This window comes from Podarcis bocagei (genome assembly GCF_964188305.1).
Source record: "Podarcis bocagei genome assembly, chromosome: 16".
NCBI lineage: Eukaryota > Metazoa > Chordata > Lepidosauria > Squamata > Lacertidae > Podarcis > Podarcis bocagei.
The window spans coordinates 25,295,375-25,318,575 of NC_138142.1; the positions used below are offsets into that span (position 1 = coordinate 25,295,375).

Here is a 23,201-nt window from a genome sequence, read left to right on the forward strand (position 1 = left end):
CTGATCACTGGCTGTTGCTGGCTGGGACAGATGGCTTGGGGAAAGGCTGGGTTTATCTTTCGATTTTTATTCTTCGTTAATTAATGCGGTAGCCACCTTTTTGAAGTGCAACAGAACGGTGGGATATAAATATTTTTAGTCATTCCAGGCTCTTGTGTATGTGTGCGGAACCTGACTTCAGGTGTCTGAGCTATAGAGGAGCCAAAAGCGCTTTGCCCTCATTCAGATGGCCTGCCTAACAGGGGTGTTGTCATGGGGCCAAGTCTCAGTGAGGGCAGTAGCTTCCTGCTTGCCCTAGCACTACCACCATTCAAATATATGGTAAAGGGTCAATAAACAGGTTCCCAAATGCTTGTTTCGGCTGTAAGTCTGAAAGTGCTAAAGATACCTGCTCCAGAGACTGTTGGGTTAAAAAAAAAAAAATCAAAAACACGCCAATGGCGCCCCCTAGCAGCGTGAAGCATGATTGCAAGTACTGTTAAAGTTGGCCTACACTGCTTCTTGGTGACGCCTCCCCAGCTTTTGCAGCCTGCAAACAAGCGCTAAGCTTTTTCAAGCAGGATTTTAGTTTTTGCCATGTGTTAGGCAGTGCAGTTGAATTGGAGTTGGAAGGTGGGGGTTACATATTTCAACTTCAAGTAGAGCTTCATTCATTGGATATTGGATTGTAGGATATTGCCCTCACATTCAGAGCCAGATTACAGATTCCTTGACATGATAGAAGTCTATTAATGACACGATGGAAGTTTGCAAAATTATGCAGGGCATATAAAGAGAGGACAGGGGAAACATTTCTCCCCTCTCTTGCAACACTTATGGACCCTCAGTGAAGCTGAAGATTTGGGACAGATAGTAGTAATAATCATAATTCTAATATTTATACCCTGCCCATCTGGCTGGGTTTCCCCAGCCGCTCTGGGCAGCTTCCAGCACATATAAAAACATAACGTCAAACGTTTTAAAAGTACTTCTTCATGGGGTGCACAGTTAAACTGTGGAACTCTCTTCCACAGGAGGCAGTGATGGCCACCAACTTCGATGGCTTTAAAAGAGGGTTGGACAAGATTCATGGAGGGAGAGGGCTATCGATGGCTATGAGCCACAATGGCTGTGCTTTGCCTCCACGGTTGGAGGCAGCAATGCTGCTGAATTCTGGTTGCTGGAAACCAGAGCGCTGTTGTGCTCGGATCCTGCTCGGGGGCTTCTGTTTGGCCACTGGGATAGCAGGATGCTGGACTGGACTGGCCATTGGCCGGATCCAGCTGGGCTCTTCCTCTGTCCTTAAGACTTGTCCCTTCTCTCTTTTCTCCCGGCAGGCCTTCCTCGAGCGATACCTGACGGCTGGGCCCACCATACAGTACCACAAGGACCGCTGGCTGGCTAAGCAGTGGACTCTCGTCAGCGAGGAGCCAGTGACCAACGGCTTGAAGGACGGCGTGGTCTTTGTCCTGAAGCGCCAGGACTTCAGTCTGGTGGTGAGCACGAAAAAGATCCCCTTCTTCAAGCTCTCGGAGGAGTTTGTGGACCCCAAGTCGCACAAGTTTGTGATGCGGCTTCAGTCAGAGACCTCCGTGTGAACTGAATCTGGGGTTTAGGGGCTTGGATGCCAGAGGAGCGATTTGCGACGGGGAGCAGCCCTGGTGCACAACACCTGCCTCGTAGGAATTTAGAGGAGATTTCCAAGCTCGGGGTTTGGAAAGAGGCATTTCCACCAAGTTTTCCTTCCTGGAGTTGGGAGTTTGCACCTACGACCTTACATCTTCTGATGCCGCCATCAATGGACCTTTCTTCACAATGCCAACGGAGGGGTGGGGTGGGTGGATGTGCCCCCTTTTTTCTTGTACCTCCTTTTTCATATTTCTTTGGTAGCAAAATTCCCAGGAGCCCAGAAGGTGTGCAAGTGGAAAGGATGGCATCTTCCCCACCCTCCCCCAACCCCTGGCCTGGTCCCGAGTGAAGTGATTGAAATTTATGGTGCCAAATTTTAAGGGCTAATTCCGTTCACTGTCTTCACCAGCATCGCCAAACACAGTTGTGGGTCTGAGGAACCTTCTTGAATGTTTGTTTGGTTGTTTTTTTTAAAAAAAGAACACAAACCGACTCTAACCTCACAGTTCTGGCCTTGGAAATATCACCTGATGCTGTTGTAGTGGTTGCCGTCCATCTTCTCTCGTTCTCTGTGCTTGCACAAGACTTTTGCGGAGTCCCACGAAAGCAAATGCCTATGGATGGTAGGCTTGTGTGGCTGCTATTTTTTGTAATCTTCCATCATTCCGTGGCACATGCAAAAAAAAACCCCCAACCCAGCCAGCTCTCCCGAATTTTTGCAAGTCCGATCTAAAACCATCCTGTTTCAACTTCCTCTGGGGTATTTCTCTGGCTCAAGTTTTTAAACACACAAGGACACATTTTGGGGGGAGATGGGGTGAGGTTTTTAAAATGGTGACTTTTTTTTTTTTTTAAAGATGCTGTTCTCTTTTAAAGGACATCCTGTGTGTTGTAAATAGTTGACTTCTCTAGGGTGACCCAAACTGTCTCCTGGCTGGGTCTTGTCTCCTTGACTCTTCCCTGTGGTTTGACCCTTGGTTTGACTTGAAAGAAGGCTGTTAATTCTGTAGGACTTGGGTATAAGCTGAGAAACTGACCCCCCCTCCCCTTTCTGGAGTGTGAGAGGATTCTTCCTTTGCACAAGCCCCTTTGAAATGAACGGCAGCCCCCACGAGCGGGTGAGCGTTCCTGTTCATTTTGACAAGGCTTCTGCAGGGAAACTGCCCAGTGGACCCTGCCCTCATTGAAAACCACAGCAAAATGCCATGAATTTCAGAGTTCTGGAGCAACCTTGCTCCCTCCACGTTGATTTTTTTCTCTCCAGATCCTCACTATTACATTTTTTTATTTTTTATTTTAAAAAAGCAGGTTCTCCCCTTATAACAGCTGCACTGAAGAAAATGATCCAGTGTGAGAAATGGGCAGTTTGCAGATTTGCTCTTCAAGCAGGCCAGCTTTCTGTCTGTGTTGTGGGGTGTTTTGCCTCCACTCCACCTTGAACAGCTTTGGTGGAGAGACAGAACATCTGGGTGAAGCTGCTATCTTTCCATCCCAGAAAGGAGCCCCCTCCTCCCCTGTTAGTTCTCCCAGGCAACCATCCACCCTGCCTTGAGCTTTCATGCAGCTCTGCCAGCCGCCTCAATGCCTTTTGGGAAATCCAAGAACAAAGATGTTGATTGGCTGCCCCCGCCGCCAGAGCCTGATGAGGTCACACTGGGCCGTAACTCCCAGCATCCTCTTTGTGCTTTAAATGTTTATTGTTCTGTCTGGCTATTTCTTCTGGAAGAAATTCCTCCCCGCCCCCCCTTTGCTACAAGGAATATACCTTAGGAGTTTTTCTGCCTAGGTTCTTTCCATAGCTGCGCTGCAGTTTCAACTTACCTAGGGTTGTTTTTTAAAAAATAAAATTAATTATTATTAAAAGTAGGTGTTGGGTTGCTCTCAGACTAATTGCAGTGTGAGAGCCGCTCAAGCCTTCTCTCTTTGTGGGTGGTTCTTCTTGGGGGGGTTTGGTAAGGATGTTGGGGTAAGAAATCTCAAATGGCATCTTTGGCCAGGCTCCTCCCCTCCAGCCATTTTAGACTACAACTCCCATCAGCCTCAGCCCATGCAGTTATGCTAGATGTGGATGATGGGCGTTGTAGTCCAAAACAACTGGAGGGCCACAGCCTGGCTAGGGCTGTCAGATTGTATCACTGTGATGTTTAAATTTTATTTCACTGTGATTTTTTTTATTGTTTCATTTTTTATATATATTTGGAGCACGATCCAGCCAGAAGGTGAAGCACTTTCTCAATTATAATTCCCTTTGAGTACAGCATCTCTCCTGTTGAAACCAATGTGCAACGCTATGGCTGGATTCTGCCTTTTTAAATTTTAATTATTAAAGGAGGACTTTGAAAAGATGTTTCCTTAAGTTGGATCTGTCCGGTTTCGGGTGGGGCGGGAGGTGAGGGCAGTAAGCATTCTAGAACCTTCTTTCCCTGCTGTGGAATCCCACATGACGAAACAGGAGACTTCCTGATGGAGGCCGCTTAGGACCTCTTCGGCACATCTTGGTTTAAAGGGCACACCTGAAAATGTGAAGTGCAAACGTGATCTGTTGGCTACAGTCGTGACCTCGGGGGGGGGGGAGCTGTAACTTTCTGCCCATTGGGAAGCCCAGTCTTGCTGGTTGTGAAATGGCTTTCAGAAACTTGAAAATGGGGCCTACCTGCATCAGTGCGACATTTCTCCCCCTCCCATATTGCATTGGTGAAGATTTGCCCCCCTTTTCTCTGCCAGATGGTGCCTCCTGTTGCGCCATCTCCTGCCCTTTTTTGGGGGGTCTTCATTTTTCTACCTATGATGTCTGCTTCACTTCTGCCATAAACCTGCTTTAAACTAATGGCAACTTCTTTCCCCCCTCCCCGTGTGGCTTAGCCTACGATACATGCAGATCTCCTTGATCTGGCACTGGTGGGTGCTAACACCTCTACCAGAGCAGCCGAAAGGTGACCCGAGAGCCACGTAGCAGCCCCTTGAACCCCAACTGCAGCCTTCACCAATCTGATGCCTTTCAGATGGTTTGGACGGGCTGATGGGAGTTGTAGTCCTAAACGTTTGGCAGGCACTGGATTGGTAAAGTCTGGTGGGTTCTCTGTAGCCTCTGGCTGGGTTGCGTCCTGCACCTATTTAATGAGTTCAGGAAGTCTTAGTTTACTCTTAGAGCACTGGTTACCAAACTTGGGTCTCCAACTCCCACCATCCCTAACTAGCAAGACAGGGATGATGGGAACTGTAGTCTAACAACAGCTGAAGATCCAAGTTTGGGAAACACTGTCTTAGAGGAAGCAAGAGCTGGTTCTGTATGTACAAGTGTGCAGGTGAGTCCATTTCTTAAGAGGCTTCAGGCATGTGATGTAGTGATCCATTTGTGTAGTAATAATTCTCTTGTCTTGGGCGATGTGCTTTCTCTGGCTGGTGGCTGGTCGCATCCTCCTAGGGGTGGTTGCCACATCGTGGCAAAAGCTCAAAGCGAGCCAGAAGTCACAAAATGCTCACAAGCCCAGGCAAGCTCCAAGTTTGTGGCAACACATCTTCGGTGGAGAGATCTTGAATATACGGTGGTCTTTCCAACCTGGTGCTCCCTTGCTGGGTCGGCCTGCCATTCCTGTCACCCCCAGGCTGCCGTTCTGTGGTCCTGCTCACATTGCACAGCTGTGATGGCTGGGGCTGATAGGAATTGTAGTCCAGAGTAGCTGGCAGAGCTGGGGAAAGCGGATTTAACCTGTCCCTGCTTGTATCTCTGATCTTGGCCTTCCAGGTGTGACTTCACTGCCATTTCACATTGTCACAGATGAAACCCTTCCGGCTTGATCGCAAGTAGTGATATGGCAAGAGGACAAAGTTTCAGTGGCAGAAATACCACCAACTCCCCCTCTCGTATTGAAAATGTAAAATAGAAACTTCTTCCCCCCCAGCCTCAAACACACACTGAATTTAGGAAAATACTTTTTTGTTTCTTTTTTAAAGACAGAGTTGGAAAAACCTTGTGCATGCGTGTAGAAAATTGTAAAATGTAAAATTGTTTTTTAATATATAAAATTTTGTTTTTACAGTTTGCAGTGGTACTAAGCATTATTGCAATGTTAGTAAGGTTTTTTTTCATAAATCTAGGAAGTAAAACTGTACATTTTTTTTTTAAAAAATAAATAAACACCTTTTGGAACTTTTGAAATTCCTTTTCCCCACCCCCTCTTTCCAATATTTACAGGAGAGGTGTGAGATTGAAATGTGTTTCTAGATCAGCCGAAGTCCCCTTTGCAAGTTAAATGTGGAAACTCCAATCTGACCCCTGATAAATATCAAGGACTGTTCTGCTGAGAAATGTGAGGCAGAGTGGATGATAACAGAAGCACTGCAAATCAACTTTCACAGATAAGAGGCTGGCAGGTGATAACCTGCCTAGAGCCATCCAAAGAGTTTAGTTGTGGAACTGGCATTTCAGGTTCCCCATTCACAACACATACTGGCGTCTCTGATTGATTTGTTCATCATTAAAATCACTGTGATAGAAATGGGGTTCTGAGTGGGCCTGAATCTTAGGTAGCAAGTGGCTGGGAGTGGAAGTCTCTTTTGCCATTTTGCCCTTGCTTGATTCGGTTACAGCTGTTCCTACTGCTTCTTAAAATCCACAACAGCAAACTACGACTCTTTCCCCCAAGCCGCAGCTGCTCTGAATGCTTCTGCTGACTGCTCTTGCCGTCACTCAGGGCAAAATGCAGCACGTTAATGGCTTAATTAAATGCCATTATGGGCAGAGTGCATCTCTCTGGGATGAGGTGGTGGAGCAGGAAAGCAATTGACTGGAAGGTTGCTTCGCTGAGCACAGTGGCTGCGCTGCAATTGTTGCTGTCAGAATACGCTGTTCAGTCCGCTGTCTCTTTGCTATCTGAGACAGAATGCTGGGTGAATTCCCTTTTTTAAAAAAAGGGATGTTTTATTTTACAAAATGGATATACTGCTGGCTTGCAAAAAAAGAAAGAAAAAAAGACAAACCTCAAAGCGGTTTAAAAGAAGAAGAAAACAATAAAATTATCAGTGAAAACAACTGCATAAAACAGTCAAGTACTAATTAAAAACAGATTGAAGCTCCTGTAAACGTTCTGTGTATCTGGGTTGGCTTGTCTAAACAAAAGTGTGTTTTGCAAGCACTGAAAAGAGCACAGTAAAAGGATCCGCCTGATGTCAATAGGCAGGGCGTTCCAAAGTTGAAGATTTCTATAACAAGATTCATATAAATGTGGAATGAGCACCCGTGGCACCCGTATCCGTTCCCGTTCCACAGATTAAAGCAGTCAAGTGTGCATATGTTAAGGTAATCTGGGTAAAACTGGTCCCTAAGTGTTGGCATTTGCCTGTCTTTTCTTCCAGCAGTTGGGTACATCTTCCAGCACATGGGTACATCAACTTTTGCTGACCTGGAGTCCTGCAGATAGTCTGGACTCGCAACTCCCGTCTGCCCCAGCAGTTAGTACAAACTGGCCATCATGCCAGGGAGTTCTGGGAGCTGGGAGTCTAAAACATATTGGAGGGCTGACGAAGGCTGCGTACTGAAAATGTGGCAATTGGTGTTGTGCACTGCGTACTAGTAGCATGCAAGCCAGTGCTACTCTGCCCTGTGCTCTGAAAGATGAGTGCTCAATTATGGGGTTTTTGCCTAATACTTAACGGGGGTGTTTTGTCCCGCAGAAAGGAATTAATTTTCAGCTAAATAAACTCTAATTTTGGTGATAATATCAGCAATAAAGGGTTTATAATACAAAACCCAAAAGCACGAGGGGGGAGGAGTTGAAAAAGAAAAGAGCTCTCATCCATGCTGGCAGATTTACTGAAGCTGGGAAAAAGATATCCCTAGAGGAATTTAGGATCAGCCTTAAAAGGCTGTTGTCAAAGTAGTCTTTTTATCTATTGCTTATCACACAAAACAATGGAGATTCAATTAATTCCTGCTTCTACACATCTTTACACCCTCCAGTGACTGTGTTTATAATAGCTGGGTTGCAATTGCAAGGATCTCCAGCAGCCTTGAATGCCATGTTAGTGAACTCACTGGTTTGCTTGCTCTGCAAGAGCATGTCCCATACAGATTTTTTTTTAAATCCAAGAGGGCTTCTATTCTGTTGGCTAAATATTTGAAGAACCTTAGGAGGAGCCTTGCTGGATCTGGTCAATGGCCCTTCTAGGCCTGCAGCCTGTTCTCCAGGGGCCAGCCACGTGCCTCTGGGAAGCTTTGCAAGCAGGACCTGAGCCCAAGAACACTCCTGTGGTTTCCAGCAATTGGGATTCAGAGGCATACTGTGCCCTGAAGGCTGGCTTGGGGGTTGTTTCTGATGCCTAGGACTGCACCAGCCCTGCGCTCAGCAAGTGGGAGAAGGGGGCCCTACATGAGGATGGATTTTGAAAACCCACATGTATATCTATATGCATATAGAACCCCTTCTCAAGTGTGCCAAATGTGGCCGGTGGGGGGCTGGCTACCAGGTGCAGTGGGAGTTGGGGCTGGCTGCAGATTCCTCACAAATAGTTTTAAGGTGTTTATGGGATTTATGGATTATCTGAACCCCACTTACCTGCAGCTCATAGTGAGCATGTGGAATGTCAAGCTCATATATATGCATTTATGTACATGTCGGTTGCACAGGGGGGAAAATCTTTATACTGACATCAGTGTTTGGACACTCTTATACAAACTTTACTATTATTGCTTAGGTCCAAACTATGCACTTAGGTTGGGTAGAAGGGGTGGATGAAGATGTTTAGTTTGTCCCCTTTCTCTCTTCCATATGCAACTCAAAAGGACAAGTTTTTGCAAATATCAACACAATAAGAAAAATCACTAAACATATATGTACACAGGGGCACCATCCCATCCCTAATTCTTATTACCAAAGTATAGAATCAGAGTTGGAAGGGACCCCGAGAATCATCTATCCCTGCAAAGCAGGATTTAATAAATTTAATACAGTGGTACCTTGGTTCTCGAACTTAATCTGGTTCAGAAGTCCGTTCGACTCCCAAAATGTTTGAAAACCAAGTTGCGGCTTCCAATTGATGCAGGTGCCCCGGAAACAATAGCTGACAGCCACACTAGACGTTCAGCTTCCGAAAAATGTTCAAAAACTGGAACACTTCTGGGTTTTTGGAGTTCGGGAGCCAATTTGTTCGTTAACTAAGTCATTCGAGAACCAAGGTGCCACTGTATTTAAATTTTTATTTTAATATTGCCACCCCAGTGATGTTGTTACACTTGCGTTTGTTTAGTTTGTGTTCGTGTATAATAAAAATGCAACAATAAAAAAGACACCGGCTATCTGCAGACCTAACTGCCAGGTAAGAGAGTACAATCATCGAGACCAATGACAACTCCCACAAGCCAACCTTTTCTGAGCCAAGGCAAAAGCAGGGCTGCGTCTCCTCAGGAAGAAGTGGAGAAGGTGGAATGCAGAAGAATATTCAGTAGCTGGGGGAAATAAATTAGTGTTTTTGTCCCTGAAGAAAGAGCACTCATTGAAAAATGTGGGCACACTAGCTAGTTTATAAATATCTGTTTTTTTTAAAAAAAAAAAACATTTAAAAGTTCAATAAATGCTTCCTCTTGCACTCATAGATTGACCCCCCAATCATGTGTGTGTGATGTCTCAAGCGGGGCTCCAATCCTACTTGAAGCTAAACACATGCCATAATTAGAATCAATAGTATGAATTGTATGAATAGTATGCAACTGCTTCAAGGCTCCCATATGTTGGTAAGATGTGTTGGAAAGAAGAGCTTTTCAGCTGCCCTGTATAAAAGGAACTTGGATGGGCCTCCTGGGTTAGGGAAGTCCACATTTTGCCTGCGCATCTGGCTGGCGACCCTGTGTGCTTGAAGCCTCTTCGTTATCATTTATAGTTGGTACTTGCACCATTTCCAGAGGCTCCTCAGGAATTGGCTTGAAGGCCTGTGGGGGGGAGGAGAACAAAGGAATGCAAAAGCATAAACAATAAAATTCCCCTTCCTAGAAACATGGGAGGCACTTGTGGCTATGTTGGAACACAAATGGTCCATAAATATATAATTATTGATTTGAATCACTTCATGAGGCAGTCTTGCTTGAAAATTGGAACAGAAGGGTTTTGAAAATGAACAAACACCCCTCGTGTCGTTACTCCTTTTCTACATGGGTCTTTCCCACAAAGTGCTAGGATGCCTTCCTACCATATTTTGAAAGGAAACAGTGGTTGGGTCCCTCCTTGCCAGGGGGTAATATAAAGCCAAATTACCTCAGGATTCAGCTGCTTTGCCTCTTCTGCAGTAGGAAAGTCAGAATCTGCAAATCAAAAGATCAAAATCAGCAATGATCTACAACAGCTGTGGGTAAGTTTTGGCCTTCAGGTGTCACTGAACTACAACGCCCATCAGCCCCAGCAAGTACGGCCAAGGGCCTGGGATGATGGGAGCTGTAGTTCAGTGGCACTTGAAAGCCCAAAGCTTCCACACACCTGATATGCAGCCAGCCCTCAGCTCTGAGCATCTCCCATCTCCAGTGAAGGGATACAAATACTGGCTGCCTTTGGAGGCTGTTGTCAAGGTTGTTGAGGTAATGTAGGCAGAACGAATTTCAAGGTGCTCTGTAGAGGCTTAGCAATGTAATAAAACATGGCTCTACTGGACTTGTTAAAAAAGCTCTGCATGGATGTTTTCGTACCTGATGATTCAATGATAGATACTGTCCTGCTATGGCTTCCTATGGAGAGAGAGAGAGAGTATATTCATTTAGTAATACAGTACTGAGAATAAATCTTGTGTGTGTGCACAGCAGTATTTTCTGCACAGGGAAGATGAAGTGCAAGATCTAAAAATAGACTGTATCTATTTTTAAATCCTTGAAGAATTTAAGAGAATCAATTTAGTTATTCACCTGCCAGAAAGTTTCATAGCGCGGTGGGCAGAATATTCCTTGAGTGATCACACCAAGGCATTGTGAATTTGCAATGAAGGATGAACTCTCTGACACCAGGTGGCACAGCACAGCATATCTGTCAACCTGATGCCCGCCAGATATTTTTGCTGGCAACTGTTGGCTTCACCCAGTGTGGTTCTTGTGCTAGTTGGGACTAATGGAAGTTGTAGCATCGAGGAAGCAGAGTTGTAGCACACGCTCATGTCCACCCACCAGGGGGCTCTGTAACTCAAAGGCTCTCCTTCCACCTCCACCCTTCCTAAGGATGGCCATTTTGGCCACAATCACACCAAGAATTCTGGGAGCTGTGGTTTGCTAAGGGCAATGAGAGTTGTTAGGAGACCCCTAGAAGATGCGGACTTAGGGCAGAGCCTTTGGGGCACCATGAGGGGCTCCACAGCTATGAGCTAGAATGGAAGATGAGAGGCGGAGGGGGGCACCAAATTGTTATGTTGAACAGGGTGTTGCTGAAATTTCAGACCTGCCCCCCAGGTCCGCTACTGCCCCATGTCCCCTTGTGGAGCTACAATTCCCAGAGTGGTTTAACAACCAATCCCTCTTCTCAGGGAACTCTGAGAATTGCAGATCTGGGAAGAAAATAAGAGGCCTCCTAATGACTCAGCGTTTCCGTGCGCGGCTCTGGTTCGCCAGAAGCGGCTTAGTCATGCTGGCCACATGACCCGGAAGCTGTACGCCGGCTCCCTCAGCCAATAAAGCGAGATGAGAACCGCAACCCCAGAGTCGGTCACGACTGGACCTAATGGTCAGGGGTCCCTTTACCTTTACCTTTTACCTAACGACTCTCAGGGCCCTTAACAAACAAATTGACAGGAAGCCATGAAGTTTCTTTGCTAAGCAAATGAAGCACCAAGTCTCACCTCTTCCTCTCTTCCTTCTGTACATGAGGAACAGGATCAGCAATAGGACCAGAACGAGCAAAAGTGGAATTAAGTACTTAGCGTACAAGAATGTTGATGCTCCTTGATTGAGAGTTGAAGGATCTGGAGTAACAGAGTGAATAAGAGTGAATTTCAGATTACATATGGCAACCAAAATTTGCTGGGTGTTGTAAATATCTCCTGATGGACACTGCAACACCCATCAGCCACCACCAGAATGTCCATATCGCCATGCTGGCTGGGGCTGATGGGAGCTGTGGTCTAAAATGGCCAGCGGGCACCAGGTTGGTGAAGGTATCCCTAAGGTATCCTGGCCACAAACCACTCAAGCTCTTTAAGGAGGGTTTAAGCAGTGGGAGACCACAAGTACCAAGGAATTTCTCCTGTGCATGGCTCATTTAAATGCACGGCTGTTGTACCAATAATGGTCCATCAGATATTGCTGCTAAGCTGGTTTCTTTTGGACTCTGAACTCTCCCACTTCCTTTGCTCGTAGGCTGTCGCTCAAATGATGCATTTCATGGGATTCCATTACAGTGGTACCTCGGGTTAAGTACTTAATTCGTTCTGGAGGTCCGTTCTTAACCTGAAGCTGTTCTCAACCTGAAGCACCACTTTAGCTAATGGGGCCTCCTGCTGCTGCCACGCTGCCACCACACAATTTCTGTTCTCATCCTGAAGTAAAGTTCTTAACCCGAGGTACTATTTCTGGGTTAGCGGAGTCTGTAACCTGAAGCATATGTAACCCGAGGTACCACTGTATTATTTCCTTTTAGACTTTTCTTTAAAGCCGAAGCAGTCCTGAGCAATCAGGGTCTCAGTGCACTTCCAGACTGTCACTGTTTTGAGATGGGAATCATATACAGTGGAACCTTGGTTTTTGAACGTAATCTGTTCTGGAAGACTGTTCAACTTCTGAAGCATTCGAAAACTGAAAACTCAATACGGAAGCCTCAATACAATAAAGAAACTCAAAACAGAAGCCACCTTGGAAGTTTGACTTCCGATGCGCATTCGAAAACGGAAGCATTTACTTTACTTTATGGTATTTGGGTTCCAAATGGTTTGTTGACGGAGACTTTCGAAAACCAAGGCTCCACTGTAATGGCTAATTCTGGTTGCACATTTATCGGGAGGCAGAAGAAGCCCTTCCCAGCGGAGGAAGGCTGGGTGGATGGATGGATGGATGGATGGATGGAAGGAAGAGACTGCTTAACCTCGTCCCTGCTGGTCATTTCCCAGCTCAGAATTGCCTCCCCAGTCCACTTTTTCATCCATAGATAAAATACATGAGGAAGCTACAGAAACCCAGAATTGTCGCCCTCCACATTGGGAAGGGCCATTTTGAGCTGGAAAAGAAGCAGTGCAAAAGCAATCTCTATACTTTCTGGTAGCCTGAGCTTGTCTAGGATAATTTTAGGATTTTTAAAATACCACCCTGCTACCCAGAAACAAAATATGGGTTTGTGTTTTGGGGCGAGTGGGTTTTGAGGTGCCTGATGTCACTCAGGTGTGAACAGTCCATGACATCATGCCCACTAAGCCAATAGTAAGAGATGCAGAGAAGAGTGGCATTCCCTGTAGCCAGGCAAGATATAACCACTAACACTCACATTTTAAGTTTCTTTGGAACAGACTGCCACCCCCACCCCACCCCATTTTACAAGGCAGTGTTGATGTGGGCTTCTGTGCTTCTCCCTTGTGGAAATTCAATATGGCAGCTTGCCTCACCATGGCAGTGATCTCTCAGGGAAACAGTGCTGAAGTTTTGATTCTGCTTGTTGCGCACAGTGCATGTGTAATCCCAGGTTTGATCTGGGGGCTTCTGAGTGATGTGTAGAGATGGCTCCTCAGAGAGAACCGTCCCCATTTCAGAAGTCGACCAGGAGTAAGTCACGTCCTCTCCTTCCCCTCCAGTTACCACACAGTTCAAGGTGACATTGCAGGTCCCATTCACTGAGTGGATGGTGATGGCTGGCTTCAGCAGCCTTCCTTCGGGAGCGAAAATTAGGAGATTAAGTCACTTTATGTGCTGGACAAAATGTTTTTGAATAACGAATCCATTTCATACTTGGGGCATTGTGGTAAAACTGATATGCTGGAGCAGACCAAATGTCAACATAGGACAGTGGGCAGACAAGAGACTTCATGAAATCCTCTAAAGAGCCCATGCACAATGTTTGCTTGGGGCATTGTGGTAAAACTGATATGATGTGCAGGGTATAAATAATAAAATATTGTTATTATGCCCTCAGCACCTGGTAGGCAGGGATAGACTGCCTCCGAAAATGGAGGTTCTGTTTAGCTATCATACCTTATATTTAGTGACTGATAAGACTCTCCTGTAGGATGAGATAGATTATTAGCTTTGTGCTCATCAACTTATAGGCCACATTCACATCATACATTTAAAACACTATGGTAAAGGTAAAGGGACCTCTGACTGTTAGGTCTAGTCACGAACGACTCTGGGGTTGCGGCGCTCATGTCGCTTTATTGGCCAGGGGAGCCGGCATACAGCTTCCAAGTCATGTGGTCAGCATGACTAAGCTGCTTCTGGTGAACCAGAGCAGCGCACGGAAACGCCGTTTACCTTCCCGCCGGAGTGGTACCTATTTATCTACTTGCACTTTGGTGTGCTTTCGAACTGCTATGGTACCACTCTATAAACAGTCAGAGCTTCCCCCAAATAATTATGGCAACTGTTGTTAAGGGCACTGAGAGTTGTTAGGAGGCCCCTATAAACCTCACGGAGTGACAGTTCCCCCAAGTTCCCTGTGAAGAGGGATTGACTGTGAAACCACTCTGCGAATTGTAGCTCTTGGAGGGGAATCGGGGGTCTCCAACACACACATAATCACATCTGGCACTTACTGCCTTGATATTCTGTTTTGCTCTTTACAGTGGGGTCAGGCAGCGTCGTGATGATACCCAAGACTCCATTGGAGGGGTCTGTTCTATAATACGTTGGCCACAACGTGAAGGACTCGTTTTGTTGCTGTGTTGCATTGACAAACTCAGCTTGGAGATGTTTTGTTTGACCATCTTTGGAGGGATGTTCTGATTCCTCTGCTTGATGAGCTAGATTAAGAAAGGAAGGAATGTTAATGACGGTGATGTCTCAAATATGCCTTCTGATGAAGCAGAATGTTTGTTTGTTTGTTTGTTTCATAAAAATAGAACATTGCTTGATTGCAAACAGATCCAAAACTCTGAGTGGTTTACAACAATAATAAAACAAATAAAATTATCAGAAAAAAACTGTCCAAAACAACAATAAACACAGAAAAACCAGCAATAAACTAGAAACAGATTTTTTAATAATAATAATAATAATAATAATAATAATAATAATAATAATAATAATATAAATAAATAAATAATTCATACCCCTGCCCATCTGGCTGGGTTTTCCCAGCCACTCTGGGTGGCTTCCAATAAAATATCAAAAATACATTAAAACATCAGTCATTAAAAACTTCCCTAAACAGTTTCCTAAAAGTCAGGTAGTTGTTTATTTTCTTGACATCTGATGGGAGGGCGTTTCACAGAGCGGGCGCCACTACTGAGAAGGCCCTCTGCCTGGTTCCCTGTAACCTCACATCTCGCAGTGAAGGAACTGCCAGAAGGCCCTCGGAGCTGGACCTCAGTGTCTGGGCTGAACAATGGGGGTGGAGACACTCCCTCAGGTATACTGGGCCAAAGGCGTTCAGGGTCAGCACCAACACTTTGAATCGTGCTTGGAAACGTACTGGGAACCAATGTAGGAGTGTGAGCTCCGACAGTCCAAAGTTAATTGGAAAGCTTTTCCCATTTCCTTCCTCCTTGCAGAGAAATATTTGAGGTCAATTTGGGAGAGTCAAAAAGGCTTCAGGATTGCTCTCCTGTACTATTTCAGACATGTGGTTTATGAACATTTATTCCATGTTTGAGATCTTAGAATTCTTATAACTGGATCCATAACAACACACAGCATTCCCAAGATGCATTTGGGCAGCGCCCCATATGTTAAACTTCAGCCATGTTTTGAAAGCTGAGAATATGGGAGAGTTTCCATCCGAGTTTATACCAGTGGTAGAAACCAGTCAATCCACCAACCAAACGGTCGGCCGATCATTAAACGAAGTACAAAATATAAAGTAACACAACCTCGGGAGAACCAAATATTAATTATTAAACATGACAAGCTAGAAACTAATAGTCATAGCAGATCTGAGAGCTGTGACAACGTTCAGATATGTTACTGCCTGTTTGGTAATAAATTAATTAGAGTCCTCAAGGAAGATGATCCAAAGGTTCTCTAAGGATTGACCATACTGGATGTGCAGCAAAAATTCTCCTCACCACATGGAGGGACGATACTATCCACTTCAGCTATCCCAGAATGAGGGAGCTGGTTGGCAGTTTGGCCAGCTGCATGGGCTGAGTAGCTGCATGGGCTGCATGGGGACTGCCTCCCCCTCCAGAGATGCCAGTTTGCCCCCAAGATTGAGGGGGCCGGGCGCATGTTGTGTGCATGAGACGCCACTCACATCACACATTGTGCACGTGTTACCTCATGTACATTGCGTGTGTGCAAAGCGCCTGTGATTCTGGAGGAGCTGGACACTGGAGCTGCAACACTCAACGCGTGATGAGGGCTGCCTCAAGATTGGGGCCCCCCTTAAAACAAATGTTGAGGGGGCCAAGGTGTCTTTGACCCCCTAGAGTTAGCGCACTGGTCCCCCTCTTTTTCAGGCAAGGAATACCATCCCCCTCTGGCTGCCCATCCTTGTACAATTCAAGGGGGTGAAGCGACCATTTTCCTAAAGCAACAGTCCCTGCAAAAGTGGGATGGCAAGATCCTTCTCCTGGGTATCCAAGTGGGCAGGATCTCTTTGGTACCCAATACTCTTTTGTTGCAAGAACGCAAGTCAGCTATTTCTGAAAACAATGAGTGCTGGGGAGCCCCTGGAACATTAGCTGTGTGAATATTCTCACCTCAATTAAAACTATCTTAATGCAAGGAGGTGGGATTGGCGGGGATTTGCAGAGCGAAAGCTGGCAGCTTTGCCAGCTGGCTCATTAACTTCTCTTTAATGTTCCTGCTTTGAGCAGCACCCCTGGGATCCTGAGGCCACTCGGGGGCCCACATTTCCGTACTTGGAGGGCAACTCTTGTTCTTTGCAAAGCCTCGCCTCTTCCCCATATGCAAAGCAGAGATAACTCTGTACTCCTAAGAGGGCGGCACGGAGAGCCTGCAGCTTTCTAAAGCTTCTTTGTTTGAAATTTGTTTGAAATTTCCCTGGAACAAATGCACACACAGAGACCTAAAAGCAGGACATTGTCCTCAGCACGAATACTACAGCATCAGCGGTCCATTGACCCCATTGCTCTTGAGAAGTTCTTGAGAAGTTCGGATTTGAAAAGAAGGGAAAACCAGCAGATTTCTACACATTAGGGTTTGAATGAAGATATGTTTGCAAGTTTGTGAGCCATATAAGAGTGTGAGAAGATGGCTGGATCAGACCCATCTAGTCCGGCATCCTGTTCTCACAATGGCCTTCCAAGTGCCTCTACTGGGAGGTCTGCAAGCAGGATCTGAGCACAAGACCACTTTCTTCTCCCCACTTGCAAATTTCTAGCAAGTGCTTGTTAAGTGTGTGGGGAAGGGGGTGTGGCGATCACACAGGGTCCCCGGACATTTGACGGTCTATTGATCCCTGTGCCACCACTATGATCACGTCCCTGCTGCCACCAACCCGTTTCTCTCGGGTACACACGGAGTCCAGACAGTTGTTAACATTAAAACAAATAATCAAGTTTATTTTATAAGCATGAACAAGTTTATGGTTTCAGTTAATTTTTCTTGTCAGTTTCTTATCCTTAGTTTCTATACCGGCCTATACCTTCCTAATAACTGTTAATTGATTATCCCAACTGTCTATCTGACTCCTCCTATCAGTTTCTCTCACTCTCTCACATCAAAACTTGACCAACCCACAGACTTATCCTCCCTCTTCCTTCTCCAACTCCCAACCAACTTTCCAACAACTCCAACTCTAACTCTAACTCCTCCCCTTGGGTTCCCACTGGCCAATCACTTCACACTCATTTAACCCTTTCCTTATGACCCACCTAGGAGGGCAAACGCCACAGGGGGTCATACTGGAAAACTGGAAATTCGAAGGCAGCTCCCATTTGGCTCCATCTGCATGTCATGAACCAGCGACAGAGCAGCAATGTGGCTTTGGGTTGCTTCCTTTATTCTTGCACCGATCTCCTCTGGCCTGCATGCCTGGGCTTCTTGCAGTTCGTTGCTGTTACAAAACAGAAGTCCCACAAAACCACAAACGTTTTTGTTTGGGATTGTTTGCTGTCTCATTCCAGCCAGGCATATGGAAGAGGCTGAAGAGGGCATGTTGAAAAACCGTCATCTTCAGTCTTCGGGCAGAGCCACACCTTACATTTAAAGCACGACCAGTGTTTAAAGCACATGGCGTCCACCAAAGAACGTTGGGAACTGTAGATTGCCAGGAATTATAGTTCTGCGAGAAGAGAAAATACAGTTCCCATAATTGTTTGGTGGAAGTCATGTGCTTTAGATGTGCATTGTTAAATGTAGCCCTATTTTACCCCCTCCTTTCTTAAATTGTAGCTTATAGCATGAAATGGAATGTATTTAAAAATATAAAAAAAACAACCAACCCCAAGCAGCAGGTTTTCCAGAGGAATCTCTGGCCTAGGCAATGGACAATCAAATCAAAACTAGACACACCACATGGCATTTTAAAGGAAAGGAGAGAAAACGTGCAATATTTGAAATATCAGGTTGTGAAGCTGAGTGCTTTTTATACCTTATTTCATTTTTAAGGTGCAAATCTTTAAAAGACAAACAATTAAATTTGCAAGCAGATTCCAGCTGGGAATTTTTGGAGGAATTACCCCCTCCTGCTCAAAGTGATTTTGGTGTTTAATCAACCACTCCCACATGAACAGCTACCCACAAAGCACTTTGCACTCTCTCAGACGGCTACTTGCTCTGGGAATCCGAGTTAGGTTTGCACAACTAAAGTGGACTAAAGTACTCTGTTGCAACAAATCCGCTTTTGTGGGAACCCAAAGCAACTTTAACCAGAAGTGTTGCCATCCAGCTCCCATAAGTGGGAGTTGTCACTTCCATTCTGCTGCAACTTAAAAGAATAATAATAAAAAATCTGTGCTTGTAGTTGTAACAACCTTAGGTAAACCACTTTGTGAGGTCTGCCTGAAAAGCACCGTATAAACATTGTAAGTAAATAATAGGACATATAATCTCTGTGTATGCAAGTCAGGGAGGATGCTCAGATACATAACCTCCCCACCAACCCCAGAATGAGTGCTCATGAGAAAGCAGGCCTTTTCTATCCTTCGTTGAAAGCAAATCAGGATGCACGCTCAGTGAACAGGTCATCACACCGCCCGCCTGTCCCATGACTGCGTTTTCTGGACCTTCTGATTGGACAGCTCCCTCCCTTTGAGAGTCAGTGAACCCAAAGTTCCTCCATTGCCTCAGCCCAGCTGCCTCCACTTCCCCTCTGATGTGTGGGTGTTGAACCACTGCACAGCGTATTTCCCAGGATTCTTTGGGGAAAGTGGTATAAGACCCCAAAGTGCTGATCCATGCTAGAAGTCCTCCTGCCGGTCAGATGTTCTTAAACCACCACGGCTGTCCCTGTCTCTTCCTGTTCTGCAGCTGAGTGTAGAGACAGAGCTCAGTCGGATAAAAGAATTGGGCTGGTCGCCTTTTGGAAAGCACATGTCCTACAATCCTGTGAAGTTTCTGACTTCGGAACTCACCTGTCAGGGGAAATAGCAGCACAATCCAAAGCCATCCTCCATGGGTCTTCATTGGAGTCTGTTTTCTGCCGCTGATTCTAGAGCAAAACCTTGTGAACAATTTAGAAAGCAGCAGGTTCCTCCTTTTCTATCTCCGCTTCCTCTTAACTAGAGAGTTAAAAGAAGAAATGCTGTAGAAATACTACAGATGATGAAGGCAGGCCAGGGATTCGCAGGGTGTGGACATTTGTTTTCTTGAACTTTTTTAAAAAAAACGCACATGCCAAAAACAGCCTTCAGGAAGTTTCAGTGGCCATGTAAACACACGAAGCTGCTAACGGGTAATGAGTCAAATAATCACTCCCTCTGTATTGAGAGCCAGTGTGGTGTGATGGTTAGAGTGTCGGACTAGGACAGGGGTCTGCAACCCGCGGCTCCGGAGCCGCATGTGGCTCTTTTACACCTTTGCCGTGGCTCTGGGGCGGATACTAGCGAGGGGAGGAGGCGCATTGTGCGCCCCAACACTCCCTACTGTGGCGGGCGCTGTACTGGCTGTGACGTCGCATGGGGGCAGTGCATGCGCTAGTCACGCACCGTCCCGACGTCACCTTCCCGTCCGCTGTCAGATCGGAGGGCAGCAGTGCACATGCTTTAAATGTCGCAATGGTTTTGCGGCTCCCAGTGTTTTTTTCTTCGGAAACGGGTCCAAGTGGCTCTTTTTGTCTTAAAGGTTGCAGACCCCTGGACTAGGACTTGGGAGACCAGGGTTCAAATCCCCCACTCAACCACGAAGTTGGGAAGCCAGTCACTGCCTCCCAGCCTTACCTACCTTATAGGGTTGCTGTAGGGATTAAATGAGGAGAGACCTTTCTGTGCCACCTTGAGTTCTTTGAATGAAAGAAGGTAGGTGTCAGAGCTGCTTCCAGGTCCCAGCTCACAGAGGACCACGCTAGCCGGTATTACTGTACAAAAGTCTTTATTGAGTTACAAGTTCCATTTTCAAGCCGCAGCGTGCAGCTCTACATCTTAGAAGCTAGACCGGCGAAGCTCCGTCTGAGTCTCCGCCTCCTGTACACCAACTTAATACTCTAGCCTTACTCCACCTCTTCCGTCTTTCCCTCCTCCTCTGGGTCCCTCTACCCCCCGTGGTCTCTTCCTTCCTGGACTCTTCTGACGCCGACCCCCCGGACTCTGCTCCCTCTTTGCGGCGGGCTTTAGGACCTGGCTCCCTATCCGGACTGCTTACTGTGCCGCCTTCCTGTGCATTTGAACTTGGCGCGCGCGCGCAGCCTTCGACCTTCCTCTTGACCGTTTCCTCGCTCCCCGACGGAGGTGTGGCCAATCCTAACTCCTGCTTTCCCTCTTGCGGCGAGCCGCCAGCTCCCGATGCCTGCGACCCCTCCCCCCTACTGTGCTCTGGTGGGGAAGCTGGTCCCGATTTCCAACTGCTGCTCTCTGAGTCTCCTCTGGTCCCTTCTTCCTGGTGTGTCCCCCTAGGCGCCCCCCTTGTTCTGACTACTGGCGCCCCTTTCTGTGAACCTTCCGATTCACTGGAAAGACTCGGAGATCTCGGGCCGCTGTCATCACTCATATTTCCTTCGGATTCCTCCCCCTCGCTCTCTGTTTCCTCCCTTTCCTGTGCCTCTGCTCCTGAACCCCTGACAGTAGGCTATAAATTCAATCCATTATTCTACAAGTGATTAATGGGTTGAATTCCTTGTTGTTTAATGGTGAATTTTGGATATAGCAGAGATGTAAAAGATTTGGATTACAGTATTATAAAAGATGCAGGAGGAAATGATTAACAATAGGACCCACAAATGGGAGGAGGGAAGTCCAGGAGATTCTGTGGAATGTTGTCTTTATGTTGTATGTTGGATATGTGATCAGGTGGAGGGAAAGGGTGAAGTTGAGACTGCTTGGAGGAAGAGGAAGAGGAAGAGAAACAAGAAGAGGAGGAGGAAGAGATACTGTACACATGGCTGCATGTAAAGTGAATTCTGGCTTCAGCTGCCTCGACAGAGATCAGTTTTGTTTACCTTTTGTTTTTTGCCTTAGCACAGAACAGGGTCAGGGTTGAAAGCACTGCTGGCAAACTCCACATTAATTTTAATGCTTGGATTTGGTGGGGTCTGCAAAAAAGAAGCAGCAAGGTACAGCCCCCCTGGAGGTGCTAAGTGTCAAAGTCGGTGTAAATATCAGACTTTGAAAAGTTGGTAGCACTAGATCAAGTTCATAAATCTTATTTAATTAATTAAACTAAATAGTTTTAACTGGCTTTTGAATAATTAATGTGCAATTAATTGTCGATGCACCAGAAGAAGTGATTGGTCTGTGCAGAAATTCCCTTTTGCCTTGTCTTGCACCCCTGCCTGCCTGCCTGGTTCAGAACCCAGTTGAAGATTTGATCTTACCCACTGAATTGAAGCTCAGTTAAACAAAAACTCTCTTCAGATAAGATCCGATTCAGTGGATAAGACAGGATTTTCACAAGGCACAGAGCTGCGGGGCAATGAAAAAAGTTATGGGGCCATCATTCTGTCCCAACTTCTAGGCAGCCCTGTTTATGGAAGTTTTTAATGTTTGATGTTTTATTCTGTTTTTAATCTGTTGGGAGCTGCCCAGAGTGCCTGGAGAAACCTAGCCAAATGGGCGGGGTATAGTATTATTATTATTATTATTATTATTATTATTATTATTATTATTATTATTGCCAACCTAGCAGTTCAAAATCACACTAGTCCAAAATCACACCAGTACAAGTAGATAAATAGGTACCGCTGCGGCGGGAAAGTAAAACAGTGTTTCCATGTGCTCTAGTTTCCGTCACGGTGTCCGCTTACGCCAGAAGCAGTTTAGTCATGCTGGCCACATGACCCGGAAAGCTGTCTGTGGACAAACGCCAGCTCCCTTGGCCTGAAGCAAGATTTGTGCCGCATCCTATAGTCATCTTTGACTGGACTTAACCATCCAGGGGTCCTTTACCTTTTACAATCAAAATGTGGGTGAGTCCTTAACTGGTCTCTGGCAAGACAAAAAAACATGCAAATACACCTGACCAGCATCTTTCGGAGCCTGCTCTGTATCCAAAAGGAACATCAGGGGAGAACTGGACCATCATTGCTGAGCTGGGCAAGTCTGTTGATTTCAGTCCCCCCTCCATTTCTCATTTTTCCAGTTTTAAGTTAAGCTCTTCACATTTTCACATCAGTTTATGATTTTTTGAAAATCCACCAACATTTCAGTGCAAAGTTCTGTTAATATACTTTTTTCTATAATGCATTATTGTATGTTATTTTCACTTTAACATTTCCATTTCTATGAATACTTTACCCTGGCATATACAATTTTTTGAACATATTACTGGAGAACTGCACTGCAAAACTTAAAGAAGTGCAGATTTTGAAAGATGACTCTTGCTTGGTTCTTGAAAAGTGTGAATTATGCAAGGTTGCCTTTAGAAGCAAACAGAATAAAATTTCTTCCCAATCTGTCCCTTGACATTTGATTGGTAGGCATGGAATGTGAGCAGAGAGCGAAGGGACTGAGAAGGCAGAGATGACTGAACCAGGGAAGGGTAGACTGAACAGCTGAAGAAAAATGGGCCGGAAGAAAGGGGGAATAGTTATTTATTTAAAATCGGGCATTCTGTTTTTTCATTGTTGAAGATCTCAAAGTCCTTACAAATCAAAGCATTACAGACAGTCATTTAACAAGGTAATGTACATGCACACAACATTCAAAATTACCCTAAAGTGCCAAACAAAAATGCACATGCCTACAAGAAAATCAATCAAATGCCAATTAATCTGGAAGGGGAGACAAGTGAGTGAGTTCTGTGGATTCCATTGCAGAAGAGGGGTCCTTTCTCATGAAGCTAATCCATCTTTTCTCCAAAGATGGAGGCACTTGAAGCAGGGGCCTCCATAAAAGATCTCTACAGTTAACTTGGAAGCAGACAACCTGTCAGG

General features: G+C 45.7%; 2 protein-coding genes across 2 annotated transcripts in view; one reads left to right on the forward strand and one right to left on the reverse strand.

Annotated features, from left to right (window-relative positions):
- Nucleotides 1-3,953, forward strand: part of VANGL2 (VANGL planar cell polarity protein 2) — a 43,426-nt gene extending 39,473 nt beyond the window's left edge. The window contains exon 9 of the mRNA XM_081174575.1: nucleotides 1,317-3,953. Within this exon, the coding sequence (XP_081030701.1) occupies nucleotides 1,317-1,577 (261 nt within the window). The 3' untranslated portion in view covers nucleotides 1,578-3,953. The remainder of the gene's footprint in view (nucleotides 1-1,316) is intronic.
- LOC308575730 (uncharacterized protein) lies at nucleotides 2,070-22,497 on the reverse strand. Its single transcript, XM_081174585.1, has 8 exons — nucleotides 22,074-22,497; nucleotides 19,252-19,398; nucleotides 14,308-14,514; nucleotides 13,165-13,425; nucleotides 11,413-11,535; nucleotides 10,280-10,318; nucleotides 9,855-9,901; nucleotides 2,070-9,532 (listed from the first exon to the last, which is right to left on the reverse strand). The coding sequence occupies exons 2-8, from the start codon at nucleotides 19,301-19,303 to the stop codon at nucleotides 9,407-9,409; spliced, it is 855 nt and encodes a 284-aa protein (XP_081030711.1). The 5' UTR covers nucleotides 19,304-19,398; nucleotides 22,074-22,497; the 3' UTR covers nucleotides 2,070-9,406.
- Between the last annotated feature and the right edge of the window lie 704 nt (nucleotides 22,498-23,201).